Source organism: Somniosus microcephalus, unplaced genomic scaffold (assembly GCF_052327205.1).
Source record: "Somniosus microcephalus isolate GS21.2 unplaced genomic scaffold, FLI_Smic_1.0 unresolved_chr2, whole genome shotgun sequence".
NCBI lineage: Eukaryota > Metazoa > Chordata > Chondrichthyes > Squaliformes > Somniosidae > Somniosus > Somniosus microcephalus.
Genome location: NW_028225180.1, coordinates 68,140,476 through 68,155,177, shown reverse-complemented (window position 1 = coordinate 68,155,177; position 14,702 = coordinate 68,140,476). Strand labels below are relative to the sequence as shown.

General features: G+C 51.2%; 1 protein-coding gene across 1 annotated transcript; it reads right to left on the bottom strand.

Annotated features, from left to right (window-relative positions):
- Nucleotides 1–6,963: 6,963 nt before the first annotated feature.
- On the bottom strand, nt 6,964–14,488 carry LOC147092786 (E3 ubiquitin-protein ligase ZFP91-like). The gene is made up of 5 exons (XM_085975684.1): nt 14,387–14,488; nt 13,965–14,043; nt 13,598–13,712; nt 12,413–12,512; nt 6,964–7,447 (listed from the first exon to the last, which is right to left on the bottom strand). Exons 1-5 carry the CDS (start codon nt 14,389–14,391, stop codon nt 6,964–6,966), a joined length of 783 nt encoding a protein of 260 aa, XP_085831810.1. The 5' UTR covers nt 14,392–14,488.
- Nucleotides 14,489–14,702: the final 214 nt, after the last annotated feature.

Sequence of the window (14,702 nt, the reverse complement as noted above, 5' to 3'; positions counted from 1 at the left end):
AGGAGGAGTAGGCAAGTTCCTCTGGACCCTGTCCGGTTTCTCCCGAATGTCGCTGCGGGGTTTCCCTCTGGATTCGTCCAGTGACGAGGTGATCCCCAACATTCTGTATCCATATCTTCATTCGATGCCCAGCTCGGGCTGGGCGAACAGGGCTGCTTCTTCTTCCACTCTCCTGCAAAAGAACTTAAAAGGACATGCAGCCAATTCTCACTGACCTGCTGCCTTAGGTGGAGGCGTGGTCGGGTCCCTCGACCTCGGACCAAAAATATAAACATTTGGCACACTTGTAGTTTAAGTTAAAGTTTAAGTTTACAACAGTTAATTCTAAACTTACAATTTACACATTAAAGCAAGCTAAATACACACATAGCTATAATACAAATGCCGCCCGTCTCCGGACGGCCAAGCTAATCTCTGGCACTGTCGCATATTACTGCTGGCTGCAGCGAAGCTGGACTGCCTTCTGCTTCTGGTCCCTTGCAACTTATGGCTGCTGGTTGGAGACCTCTGTTTTCAGTTTCCTCCCGGGCTCGGGAGATTGCTCTCTGTGGCAGGTACCCTGGTGACCACCTTTTCTTGGGCTTGCGGGCCCGCTGAGACCTTCTGAGGGGCGTCTCTGTGGGGGAAGCCTTGGCTGACGGACCCTGTGTCTGGGTAGTGGCCCTAGCTGGCTGGGAACCTTCTCCCCCTGGTGCCATCAGCCTGCACTGTATAAGATACCTGGCAGCCTGCTGGTACAAATCTCTCTCTCCCAATCCAAAACCTGGTGTCAACTCTCTCCCTATGTCTCCTGCAAGAGTGATTGCTATCCCTGCCTCCCCAGGGTCCCACATCATGGAGGGGACCACTCTGGAAGCGGGCTGGGAAGCTGGTCCCTTTAAACAGGCCCCTGCGCAGATCTCCTCCCCGGAGTACCGCGGCAGAGGCTGTGAAATCTCTGTCTTTAAACTAGCAGGTGCGCCTGCGTGAAAAAGCTGAGGAAGAGCCGCTGTGGTCCCGCAGGCACCTGCGCAAACGATCTCTTCACAGGGCTGGGCAACCGCGCCTGCGTGTTCAATTTCTCTAAAAAGGGTTCCAAGCAGGCCGCTGCGCCTGCACGTATTGTTTGGGAAGCGGGGATCTTTAAACGGCCGATTGCGCCTGCGCGCTCGGCCTCAAACTGAGCAAGAGCTGCTGGGGTTTCCGGGTCCGCAACTGTGCGAACCCGGTGTTGGGGAACCTTTTCCCTCAGGCACGCGGCTAAACTGAAGATGATCTGCTGGGGGTTCCCAAGCTCGCGACTGCGTCTGCACAAGCCCAGTGTTGTGGAACCTCTTCCCTCAGCCGCGCAGTTGCGCCGGAAAACTGAGGAAGAGCCGCTGGGGAACCGCAGCTGCGCGATCAGTTTCTGTGAATGGATGGGCAGCAGCCTGCTGATTTCTAATCCCAGGCTGCTGTTTCTCTGTTTCTGAGCCACCTAACCTTTTCAAATTTGAACTTTGGGCAAATCTAGGGTCCCACTGGGGTGGGGAAGTGTCCCAATTTGTGGGCTGGGCAACTTTTCCCTGGAAACAAGCCACAGTGCCTGTCTTTACAGGCTGTAAACTTGAACTTGTCTGGTCAGCAAACTCATGTTCTCTTACCCAGGTGGCTTAAAATGGGGAATTTTGGACCTGGACCTGCCTTTGTTTTGGGGCCAAAACTATCCCTTGTGTGCTTCCCTTGTCCCGGATTTCTGCTACAGGACCTGCTCTACAGGGGTCGCAGAACTCTCCTTCCCTGTTCCCCCGTGTAAGCAGCTTAGTCCTCCTCAACTCCATACCCAAACTCTCTTTCTGTTACAAGGGGGTATGATCCACTCCACTAAACCTTTGGTCGCAGGCCAGCTTATAAGCTGCCTTCACTTACCTAACCTTCTCCTCCTGCTCTGTTACCTCTGAGGTGAGGCGGGCATTCTCTTCCCGCAGTTTCATCTCGTTCTTCTTTGAACTGTAAATCTGGCACGTTAGGAACTCTATCTTGTTCCTCACGTGGCTTTTGCCCTCACTAGCTTCTTGGGTGAGGTGTGCGTTTTCCACCTGTAGCCTCATCTCACCCTCCTTAACCCAGCCACCTATACCATGATAGGTCAGCCTACACGCTGCCACTAACATCTGCAGGGCTAGCCACATACTGAAAACAAGAACAGCAACAGCTGATTTCTCCAGATCCAGACCACTCATTATATCAATAACTGCCTCCAGTCCTGCCGCGGTCGTCAATTTGAAGGGGGCATCTTTTCCGTGGTTTACGGTAATTTACCATGTCAGCAGCCTTTGCCTGCACTCTGACCAATTCAACCTTTTACCTGGTTTACGGTAATTCACCTGGTCAGGCAGCCTTTTGCTGTTATACTGTAAACCAATTTAAACAGCAGTTTCGAATCGCTACCCCACCTTCCAGTTCTGACTGAAGGACTTATAATTAATGATATGTTTAAACGGACAACTGGTCTGGTTGTGAGAAAGTCAAACTTATTAAACTAAAGAAACTGTAATCAAATTTTAAACTATACCACACGAACACAGTAATTACAGTAAAATTGCTTAACAAGGGAAGGCAGACGGCAAAAACGAGGGATAAATGTCTACAATGTTGATTAAACAATCTTAGCAATTGCCCCTAAATCTCCCCCTCCCCGCCCCTAACTCCTGACTAGGTTGCCTTGCTGAGGAGTCAGAAAACCTGCTCACCTGTGGTCCAGCGAAGTAACAGCGAGATAGCTTCGCAGGGAGCTATCTTTTATATCCTGCCAACTCCTGTTTGGTACTGTGTGCAAACTCGCGCCCAAAAAGTTCCAATACACAAAAGAAAGGCTGTGATTGGCTGATTCAAAGTGGTTGGAGTGATTTAATGTGTCTGCACTCTGGGGCCAAAGTGTACCTGCCCACATCTGGAGTTCACCTGGGCTAAAACAAAAGGGAATCCAACTGCCCTATTGTTCAGAATTGGGTGATTCAAAACCAAGTCATTCCTAAACTGTTGCATATCAAAAGTCCCTTCCACAGTTTCAATGTGCCTCATTGTGTGTAGGGGGTTTGAATGGGTTGAAACTACTATGTAAACAGAAGTCGATTGTTCTGCGGTTTAGTCTCAAGTGGTTGTAATCCCTTATGTTAATAAACAACATCGACTGCTTCCGAGAGGGAAACTCCCCTTTGATTGACAGAACCTATCTGCCACTGTGTGATCCTCCCACTTACAGAGATCACGGGCTGCTTATGCAAGCCCTATTGTTCTTGGCCAATGCCTTCTCTGACAGCCATTTTAAAATCTTTGTGATTGACCAAACTCCATGGAACAATTTTATTCATAAAAAAATGTACTGTCATTAAGGTGTACAAAATTTTCCACAGAACTCCACGATTCCGGTGTTGTCCACGTGCTGTCCATCTGAACGCAGCCTTTTGCGGCTCTGGGCACGTTTTAAAACATTGTAGACAATTCACATCACCCAATTCTTCGTCCACGATGTAGACCAATATTTCCGATCTTCAGGGAAAATAGGGGAATATTGCGAACCCCTACACAAGGCCTTGGAGAGGGTGCAGAGATCTACTGGAATTGTACAGGGATGAGGGACTTCAGCTATGTGGATAGACTGGAGAAGCTGTTCTCCTTGGAGCAGAGAAGGTTAAGAGGGGATTTGATGGAGGTGTTTAAAATCATGATTGGTTTTGATAGAGTAAATAATGGGAAGCTGTTTCCACTGGCAGGAGGGTCAGTAAACCAGAGAACACAGATTTGAGGTGATTGGCAAAAGAACCAGAGGGGAGATGAGGAAAAACTGTTATACACAGCAAGTTGTGATCTGGAATGCGCTGCCTGAAAGAGTGGTGGAAACAGAATTAAAAATAGTTTTCAAAAGTGAATTGGATAAATACTTGAAGGGAAAACATTGATAGAATTACGTAGAATATGCAGCACAGAAACAGGCCATTCGGCCCAAACAGTCTGTGCTGGTGTCTATACGCCACACGAGACTCATCCCATTCCATCTACCCTCATCTCAGCCTTTCAGCATACCCTTTTCTCTCATGTACTCAGCCAGTTTCCTTTTTGAAAGCATCCAAACTATTTGCCTCAACCCGCTTCCGGTGGTTTACAGGGCTATAGGGAAAGAGCAGGGGAGTGGGATTAATTGGATAGATGGCACAGACACAATGGATCGAATGACCTTCTGTGCTTTGTCCTTCTATGATACACTTAGCCTGGGTAGGTTGGGTATCTTTCCTGAGCATTGCCAGGGATTTGCCATCTCATCATCCCTACCTTAATGTGTGCATGGATCACAAAGCTTGAAGTTCCAATCTCAAAACACAAACACAATCATGGATTCACACAGTATCCCATCAGAGAGGAGCCCTGCAGCCCGTGTGTATGGGGGCTGGGTTCAAGTGCAGCCCCCAGATATGAAATGATAGTTAGCAACTTGAAGGAGCAAACACGCTTCATTAGCAGGAAGGTATATGATGAAGATTTTACTGTGATATAATATTTTAGTACGGTAATAACAGTTACAACAGGAAGTGGACACTTGGCGTTCCCGAACCAACACTAGTACCGGTTGTTTCAGGAACCATTAATGACTGTACAATTGCCGGTAAATGTCACTAACTATTTACAAATCCTGAAAATAGGACCAAAATCTTCAAAAAGAAGCTACATTCTTCTCATTTTCATTAAAAGAATCTGGCTATAGGAAGGATAAGACGCAGAGGGAGGGGAGTGAGAGCGAGCGAGGGAGGGGGAGAGCGAGCGAGGGAGGGGGGAGAGCGAGCAAGGGAGGGGGAGAGCGAGCGAGGGAGGGGGAGATCGAGCGAGGGAGGGGGGAGAGCGAGCGAGGGAGGGGGGGAGAGTGAGCGAGGGAGGGGGGGAGAGCGAGCGAGGGAGGGGGGGAGAGCGAGCGAGGGAGGGGGAGAGCGAGCGAGGGAGGGGGGAGAGCGAGCGAGGGAGGGGGAGAGCGAGCGAGGGAGGGGGAGAGAGAGCGAGGGAGGGGAAGAGAGAGTGAGGGAGGGGGAGAGAGAGCGAGGGAGGGGGAGAGAGAGCGAGGGAGGGGGAGAGAGAGCGAGGGATGGGGAGAGAGAGCGAGGGAGGGGGAGAGAGAGCGAGGGAGTGGGAGAGAGAGCGAGGGAGGGGGAGAGAGAGCGAGGGAGGGGGAGAGAGAGCGAGGGAGGGGGAGAGAGCGCGAGGGAGGGGGAGAGAGCGCGAGGGAGGGGGAGCTAGCGTGAGGGAGGGGGAGAGAGCGCGAGGGAGGGGGAGAGAGCGCGAGGGAGGGGGAGAGAGCGCGAGGGAGGGGGAGAGAGCGCGAGGGAGGGGGAGAGCACGAGGGAGGGGGAGAGAGCGCGAGGGAGGGGGAGAGAGCGCGAGGGAGGGGGAGAGAGCGCGAGGGAGGGGTAGAGAGCGCGAGGGAGGGGGAGAGAGCGTGAGGGAGGGGGAGAGAGAGCGAGGGAGGGGGAGAGAGAGCGAGGGAGGGGGAGAGAGAGCCAGGGAGGGGGAGAGAGAGCGAGGGAGGGGTAGAGAGAGCGAGGGAGGGGGAGAGAGAGCGAAGGAGGGGATAGAGAGCGAGCGAGGGGGAGAGAGAGGGAGGGAGGGGGAGAGAGAGCGAGGGAGGGGGAGAGAGAGCGAGGGAGGGGGAGAGAGAGCGAGGGAGGGTGGGACAGAGAGCGAGGGAGGGGGGAAGAGAGAGCGAGGGAGGGGGAGAAAGAGAGCAAGGGAGGGGGGGAGAGAGAGCGAGGGAGGGGGGAGAAAGAGAGCGAGGAAGGGGGGAGAGATCGAGCGTGGGGGAAGGGAGGGGAGCATCTCCCCACGCACTCCCCAATCTGTAAACCAGGATCTCCATTCCCTGCACCACCTGGCCCTTGCCTCCCCAACCCAGGCTAGACACAGCCTGGGATATTCCTGCCCAGTTGGCTGGGCAGGGCGAGCTCCGGAAACCTGGTAGAACATTGGACCCAACAACAGGGGTCCCGTCTCCAGCAGTTCGGTGGGGGTCGGGGAAGGGAGGGAAGAGTGGGTGGGGGATTGAGCTGCGAATGTTTACCAAATGGAGCTGGGCCTCCTCCCCTTTCTGTGTGTGTCGATCTTCCCAATAATATTCCCAGTCTCTAGCACCATCAGAGCAGGGACCCTTGCTCCAGCACCCAGCTCCCTCCCCTCCTCCAGCCCCCGGCTCCCTCCCCTCCCCCAGCCCCCGGCTCCCTCCCCTCCCCCAGCCCCCGACTCCCTCCCCTTCTCCAGCCCCCGGCTCCCTCCCCTCCTCCAGCCCCCGGCTCCCTCCCCTCCTCCAGCCCCCCGGCTCCCACCCCTCCTCCAGCCCCCGGCTCCCTCCCTTTCTCCAGCCCCAGCCTCCCTACCCTCCTCCCTCCCTTTCTCCAGCCCCAGCTCCCTCCCCATCTCCAGACTCTGGCTCACTCCCTTTCTCCAGCCCCTGGCTCCCTCCCTTTCTCCCTCCCCATCTTCAGCCCCCGGCTCCCTCCCTTTCTCCAACCCCTGGCTCCCTCCCTTCCTCCAGCCCCTGGCTCCCTCCTTTTCTCCAGCCCCCCGCTCCCTCCCGTCCTCCAGCCCCTGGCTCCCTCCCTTTCTCCAGCCCCCGGCTCCCTCCCCTCCTCCAGCCTCCTGATTCCCTCCCCTCCTCCAGCCCCGACTTCCTGCCCTCCTCCAGCCCCCTGACTCCCTCCCCTCCTCCACCCCCCTGACTCCCTCCCCATCTCCAGACTCTGGCTCCCTCCCTTCCTCCAGCCCCCAGCTCCCTCCCTTTCTCCAGCCCCTGGCTCCCTCCTCTCCTCCAGCCCCCGGCTCCCTCCCATCCTCCAGCCCCCAGCTCCCTCCCCTCCTCCAGCCCCTGGCTCCCTCCCCAGAGGGAAGAGCGGGCCTTTCTTCTGGCTCTCGGGATTATGGCCACCATTAAATGTCTGTCGTGGAATCAGTTTCGAGGAAGCAGCATTAAGGACCCTCCTCCAGCGGCCCGCCCTCCCCCAGCGGCCCGTCCTCCCCCAGCAGCCCGCCCTGCTCCAGCGGCCCGCCCTCCCCCAGCAGCCCGCCCTCCCCCAGCGGCCCGTCCTCCCCCAGCGGCCCGTCCTCCCCCAGCGGCCCGCCCTCACCCAGCGGCCCGCCCTCCTCCAGATGGGTCCACACCTCCAAGCTGCCATCCGCGGTTAGAGGCCGCTCTTCCACAAAGCCCTCATTATTGATGAAGCTCGGCCCTGCCCCGAAAGCTCCGCTCTCCTCCAGCACTGCCAGACTGGTGACAGAGGCCAGCAGCATCTCGGGGTGGCTCTTGCTCTTGTGGGCTGACACATTGTCCTCCTTCTCAAACTTCTTACCGCAGATGTCGCAGGAGAACTGGTAGCCGGACTCGGCATCGTGTTTCTTCATGTGCCAGTTCACCGACGCTTTCTGTCTGCAGGTAAACCCACAGATCTCACACCTGGAGAGAGAGGTGAGAGAGAGAGGGTGTTACAGGTAAATATTTAATTTAATCTACCTATAACTTAAACTAGATCAAGTAATTAGATAAAATAAAGAAACTATAAGCTAAGTAATTAAATACATAAACTTTAATTAATGCAATAGAACAAGGTCATGTACAGATGGCAGTGCAGGCGGTGTGCTGCAACTGCAGCATGTGGGAGTTTGTGGAGAGCATTGTGATCCCAGACACCCACGTCTGCACCTTGAGGAACTTCAGCTCAGAGTTGTTGAGCTGGAGTTTGAGGTGCAGACATTGCGGGCCATCAGGGATGGGGAGAGTTACCTGGACACTTTGATCCAGGAGGCAGTCACAACCCTTAGATTAGGTAGTGGTACAGGTCTGGTTAGTGGTCAGAGACAGGAGGGTGTGACTGCAACCGAGGCAGGTAAGGGGACCCCAGGCACAGTGCTGGAAGAGCCTCAGCCTTTGTCCAACAGGTATGAGGTTGTTGCTGCCTGTGTGGATGAGGGAAAGGCCTGCAGGGTGGATGAGCAAGCTGACCAAGGCACCATGGTGCAGGAGGCCATTTAAGTGGGGGGAGTGAAATGGAATGTAGTTGTGGGAGGGGACAGTATAGTCAGGGGGATAGATACTGTAAGGGTGACCCCGGGCTTCCGGTCGCCTGTCACTTTAATTCTCTGCTCCACTCCCACTCAGACCTCACCACCCTCAGCCTCTTGCACTGTTCCAATGAAGCTCAACGTAAGCTCAAGGAACAGCATCTCATCTTTCGATCAGGCACTTTACAGCCCTCTGGACTCAACATAGAGTTCAACAATTTCAGACCATAACCTCTGCCCCAATTCTTTTTATATATAAATAATATTTTTTTTACACTTCATTTAGTTCCAACTTTTGTTTCTTAACTTGTCCCATTACCATTTCCTTTTGCCTTGCACCCTCTCTTAATGTCTCTTAATGTCCTATCACAGACCTTCCCTTTTGTTCTTTCCTCCCCTCCCCCCTTTCCCTGCACCTGCACTTGCTTAAAAACCTGCTCCATCTCCAGCTTTTCCCAGTTCTGACAAAGGGTCATCGACCTGAAACATTAACTCTGTTTCTCTCTCCACGGATGCTGCCTGCTGAGTATTTCCAGCATTTTCTGTTTTTATTTCAGATTTCCAGCATGCACAGTATTTTGCTTTTGGATTGATACTGTTCTCTGCAGCCGCGACCGGGAGTTCTGAAGATTGTGTTGCCTGGGTTAAGGATATCTCCTCATGGCTGGAGAAGAATTTGGAGTTGGAGGGGGAGGATCCATTTGTTGTGGTCCATGTAGAAACCAACAACATAGGCAGAACAAGGAATGAGGTTCTGCTGAGGGAGTTTGAGGAGCTCGGATCCAAATTAAAAATCAGAACCTCTCTGGATTGTTACCTGAGCCATGAGCAAATTGGCATAGGGACAAACAGATCAGAGAGTTAAATGCGTGGCTCAGAGTGGTGTGGGAGGAAGGGGTTTCAGTTCATGGCGCACTGGCACCAGTACTGGGGAAAGAGGAAGCTGTTCCATTGGGACGGGCTCCACTTAAACCGGGCTGGGGCCAGTGTCCTGGTGAACTGAGTATCTAGGGCTGTAGATAGGGCTTTAAACTCAAAAGGGGGGAGGGTTCGGGCGAGGGGAAATTTAGAAATCTAAAGAGAAAAGTTAAGGCAATAGAGCAGGGAGTGAATTGGGTAAAGATAAGCAGAGTATGACAGGAAGGGCCAGAGCGTTTAACGGTCGCATTGCAGCAGAGAATAAGGTGAAAGCAGGGAATAATGATAAAAAGTTAAAATTAAAGGCCCTTTATCTGAATGCACGAAGCATTCGTTACAAGATAGACGAATTAGTGGCACAAATAAAGATAAATGGCTTTGATCTAATAGCCATTACAGAGACATGGCTGCAAGGTGACCAAGGTTGGGAACTAAATAGTCTAGGGTACTTGACGTTTCGAAAAGACAGGCAGAATGGAAAAGGGGTAGCCCTGATTATAAAGGATGACATAATGACAGTAGTGAGAAAGGATCTCGGCTCGGAAGATCAGGAAGCAGAATCAGTATGGGTGAAGATAAGAAATAACAAGTTGCAGAAAACACTGGTAGGAGTACGATATAAGCCCTATAACAGTAGCTATACCTTTAAGCAGAGTATTAATCAACAAATAGTTGGAGCTTGTAACAAAGGTAATGCAATAATTTTGGGAGACAAAAATTGTCACACCCATTTGGGAATGAAGAGACAAAAATAGTCACAGACACCTGGGAATGGAGGAACAAAAATAGGCACACACATCTTCATATAGATTGGGCAAACGCAGTCTGGAGGACGAGTTCATGGAATGCATTTGAAACAGTTTCTGAGACATTATGTCATGGAACCAACCAGCTATTTTAGATCTTATATTGTGTAATGAGACAGTAATCTCATAGTAAAGGATCCTTCGGGGAAGAGTGATCATAATCTGATAAGTATTTCACTCTCAAATCCAATGTGAAATTCTAAGTCCAAAAGTAGAGTCTTAAACTTAAATAAAGCCAATTACATAGGTATGAGGGGTGAGTAAGCTAAGGTTGATTGGGAAATTAGATTAAAAGCTATGACGGTAGATAAGCACTGGCAAACATTTAAAGAAACATTCCAAAATTCTCAAAGAATATACATTCCATTGAGAAATAAAAACTCCACGGGAAAAGTGATCCATCTGTGGCTAACTAAAGTTAAGGATAGTATTACATTAAAAGAGGCTTAAAATGTTGTGAAGAATGGTAGTAAGCCTGAGGACTGGGGAAGCTTTAGAAACCAGCAAAGGATGACAAAAAAAATGATAAAAAGGGAAAATATAGGAGAGTAAACTAGCAAGAAATATAAAAACAGATTGTAACAGCTTCTACAACTATGTAAAAAGGAAGAGAGTAGCAAAAGTAAGCATTGGTCCCTTAGAGGCTGAGACAGGAGAAATTATAATGAGGTATAAGGAAATGGCAGAGACGTTAAACACATACAGGAAACCTTCGATTTACCGGCACCTAAATAACCGGAAATCTCGGTTAACCGGCAAAATTCAGGAGTAGGTTTTACTTCATATTGACTTGCGTTCCTCCATCTGTGCTGTGCAAGGGTGTGGCTGCAGCTGTTGCTAAGCTACAGAGACGCTTGCAACTTGTGGCCATTGTTCTGAACTTGTTGCTAAGCAACAGGGTTTGTTGCTTTATACGGAGCTGTCAGCTCTCCGTATCTTTTACTATAGCGTTCGGTTATCCGGAATTTTTGATGAATCGGCACCACGTCGGTCCCGTCCGTGCCGGATAAAAAAAAGTTTCCTGTATTTTGTATCTCTCTTCAGAATAGAAGACACAAAAAACATACCAAAAATAGTGGGGAACTAAGGGGCTAAAAAGAGTGAGGAACTTAAAGTAATTAAGATCAGTAGAGAAAAAGTACTTGAGAAACTAATGGGACTAAAAGCCGACAGATTCCCTGGACCTGACGACCTACATCTTAGGGTTCGAAAAGAGGTGGCTGAAGAGATAGTGGATGCATTGGTTGTGGTCTTCCAAAATTCCCAACGGTCCCAGCAGATTGGAAGGTACCAAATGTAACTCCGCTATTCAAGAAAGGAGGGAGAGAGAAAACGGGGAACTACAGACCAGTTAGCCTGACATCAGTTGTCAAGCAAATGCTAGAATCCATTATTAAGGAAGTGGCAACAAGGCATTTAGAAAATAATAAATGATTGTGCAGTCAACATGGTTTTATGAAAGGGAAATCATGTTTAACAAATTTATTAGAGCTGTTTGAGGATGCAACTAGCAGGGTAGATAAAGGGGAACCAGTGGATGCAGTATATTTGGATTTCCGAAAGGCATTCGAAAAGGATACGTATAAAATGTATTGCAAGATAAGGGCTAATGGGGTTGGGGTAATGTATTAGCATGGATAGAGGATTGGTTAACGGACAGAAAACCGAATAGGGATAAACGGGTCATTTTCAGGTTGGCAGGCTGCAACTAGTGGGATGCCACAAGGATCAGTGTTGGGGCCTCAGCTATTCACAATCTATATTGACTTAGATGAAGGGACCGAGTGTAATGTATCAAAGCTTGCTGACGATACAAAGCTGGGCGGGAAAGTAAGATGTGAGGAGAACACAGAATCTGCAAAGGGATATAGATAGACTAAATGAGTGGGCAGTAAGGTGGCAGATAGAGTATAATTGTGAGGAAATGTGAGGTTATTAAATTTGGTCAGTAGAAAAACAAAATATTTTTTAAATGGTGAGAAACTAGTAAATGTTGGTGTGCAGAGAGATTTGGGATTTGGGTGTCCTTGTACAGGAAACACAGAAAGCTAGCAAGCAATTAGGAAGGCAAATGGCGTGTTGGCCTTTATTGTAAAGGGGTTGGAGTGCAAGAGTAAGGAAGTCTTACTACAATTGTGCAGGGCCTTGGTGAGACCACACCTGGAGTACTGTGCACAGTTCTGGTCTCCTTATCTAAGGAAGGATATACTTGCCTTAGAGGCGGTGCAACAAAGGTGATCTCATTGAAACATACAAGATTCTGAAGGGGATTGACAGGGTAGATGCCGAGAGGTTGTTTCCCCTGGCTGGAGTGTCCAGAACTAGGGGGCAGTCTCAGGATAAGGGGTTGGCCAGTTGACTGAGATGAGGAGGAATTTCTTCACTCAGAGGGTTGCGAATCTTTGGAATTCACAACCCCAAAGGGCTGTGGATAGAGAATCATTGCATATCTTCAAGGCTGAGATAGATAGTTTTTTGGACATAAGGGGATTCAAGGGATATGGTGATTGGGCGGGAATGCGGAGTGGAGGTTGAAGATCAGCCATGTTGAATGGTGGAGCAGACTAGAGGGGGGTGAAAGGGTGAGAGGGGGTGAAAGGGCGAGCGCGGGCAGGAGAGATTCCCCTGATACTCACTGCAGTGGTTTCTCTCCAGTATGAATCCGTCTGTGTACCACCAGGTTCTTGTCAGTCTTGAAAGATCGGCCGTAGAACTCACAGATATAATTGCGCTGGTCTGCAAACAAAGCCTAGTGTGAATGTTTGACTAAGGAGGCGGCACCTTGGCAGGCAGTCAGCTTTGCCTGCAGCTCACAGCAGAATGAAAAAAGAAAAAACTTACATTTATATAGCACCTTTCATGACCATACGATGTCCCAAAGCGCTTTACAACCAATGAAGTACTTTTTGAAGTGTAGTCACTGTTGTAATGTAGGAAACACGTCGGCCAATATGCGCACAGCAAGCTACCACAAACAGCAATGTGATAATGACCAAATAATCTGTTTTCGTGATGTTGATTGAGGGATAATTATTGACCAGGACCACTGGGGGATAACGAAATACAGACCCGATACTCCAAGTGCAGTACAGAGGGAGTATCGCACTGTCAGAGGGGCAGTACTGAGAGTGCTGCACTGTTGGAGGGGGCAGCAATGAGGGAGCACTGCACTGTTGGAAGGGGCAGCAATGAGGGAGCGCTGCACTGTCGGAGGGGGCAGCACTAAGGGAGCGCTGCACTGTCGGAGGAGGCAGCAATGAGGGAGCGTCCCACTGTCGGAGGGGCAGTACTGAGGGAGTGCCGCACTGTCAGAGGGTGCAGCACTGAGGGAGCACTGCATTGTCGGAGGGGCAGCACTGAGGGAGCACTGCACTTTTGGAGGGGGCAGCACCGAGGGAGCGCTGCACTGTTGGAGGGACAGTACTGAGGGACTGCTGCACTGTCGGAGGGTGCAGCACTGAGGGAGCACTGCACTGTCAGAGGGGGCAGCACCGAGGGAGCACTGCACTGTTGGAAGGGCAGTATTGAGGGTCTGCTGCACTGTCGGAGGGGGCAGCACTGTTGGAGGGGCAGTACTGAGGGAGCGCCGCACTGTCGGAGGGGCAGCACTGAGGGAGCGCTGCACTGTCGGAGGGGCAGCACTGAGGGAGCGCCGCACTGTTGGAGGGGCAGAACCGAGGGAACGACACAGTCCACGGCTGTCAGAGTGAGGGAGTGTGACAGCAATGGGTGATTGGGGTGTGGGGGGGGGTTCCGCGGTAGGGAAAAGATGGACAAGTGGAGTTACCACCGATGGACTGAGTAACCAAAGCCTGACTCACCACTGTGCAATTTCTCGTGCTCTTCCATCTGTGTCTTGAAGCGGAAAATGCATCCACAGCTGGGGTAGGAGCAGGCGAACGTTCTCTGCAACATGTGATGGTACTTCATGTGACGCTGCAATAAGAGAAGAGCAAACTGAGGAATAGAATGAGGGAGACAGTGAAAGAGACGTACGACTCTAGAGAGCATGGTGACGGGGGGGTGGCAACGATGGCTGCGCCGGGGGGGAGTGGGAAGGGGGATGGCCATGCCGGTGGCGGGGGGGGACACACACGAGTGAGCCAGGGAGAACAGGTGGGCCGGGGAGAAGGACTTCTCGACACGGTGCCATCCAGCATTCCAGGGCAGGTGCTGCAACTTTCTTACCTTCAAATACTGAGGATTGGAGACTATTTTCCCACATCCCTCAAATTCACAGCGGACATACTGTTTCTGTACCTTCTTCCTGGGACAGGCAGGGTGAGAGAAAGACAGAGACACAGAGTGAGCACAGTGCTGGAACACCCGGGGGCTCAGTATAAAGATGCATACCCTACCAAGGAGCCGGAACGGAAATGATGGGCCAAATGTCCTCCTCCTGTGCTGTTTGATTCAGTGTTCACACATTCTCAGGGTGTTCCAGCGCAGTGAGGGGTGGAGGTCACTGGGAAAGGAACCATCCTGTACCCAGCAGTGAGCCTCCGCCAGGCCCCATGTACTCCCGCAACCCCACCGCCCACCTGCAGTGCACGCTTCCCGCCCCCAGTGTACACACACTGTGCACCCCCACACCCCCGTCACAAACTGACCGCATCTTCTTCGGCCTCGATCTAGGCCTCGGCCTAGGCCTCTCGCATGGATCTCTCTTCTCTCGACGTTTCCGAGGTTTCCTACAAATTGGGATGAGGACAAATGGAATACATTTAGGTTGGAGTGAACAATAGCACATGAATCATCGCCAAACTATTGGCAGTTGGAAGGGTGGGTTAGAAGGCAGGGGCAGGAATAGCGGGGGGTGGGGGGGAGGAGTGCGAGTGGGTGGTGACGTAATAAAGACTCACTACGCACTTGGTTGTACATATAGCAAGGCTATAATCGACTTTTAACAAAACATGGAGGTCTAGT

Excerpts from the sequence above, each read along its gene's own strand:
- LOC147092786 (XM_085975684.1), bottom strand. Across the intron at positions 13,713-13,964 it reads CCAATCCTCAGTATTTGAAG|CGTCACATGAAGTACCATCA; the intron begins GTAAGAAAGTTG and ends CTCTTATTGCAG. Across the intron at positions 12,513-13,597 it reads GCACGAGAAATTGCACAGTG|ACCAGCGCAATTATATCTGT; the intron begins GTGAGTCAGGCT and ends CTTTGTTTGCAG.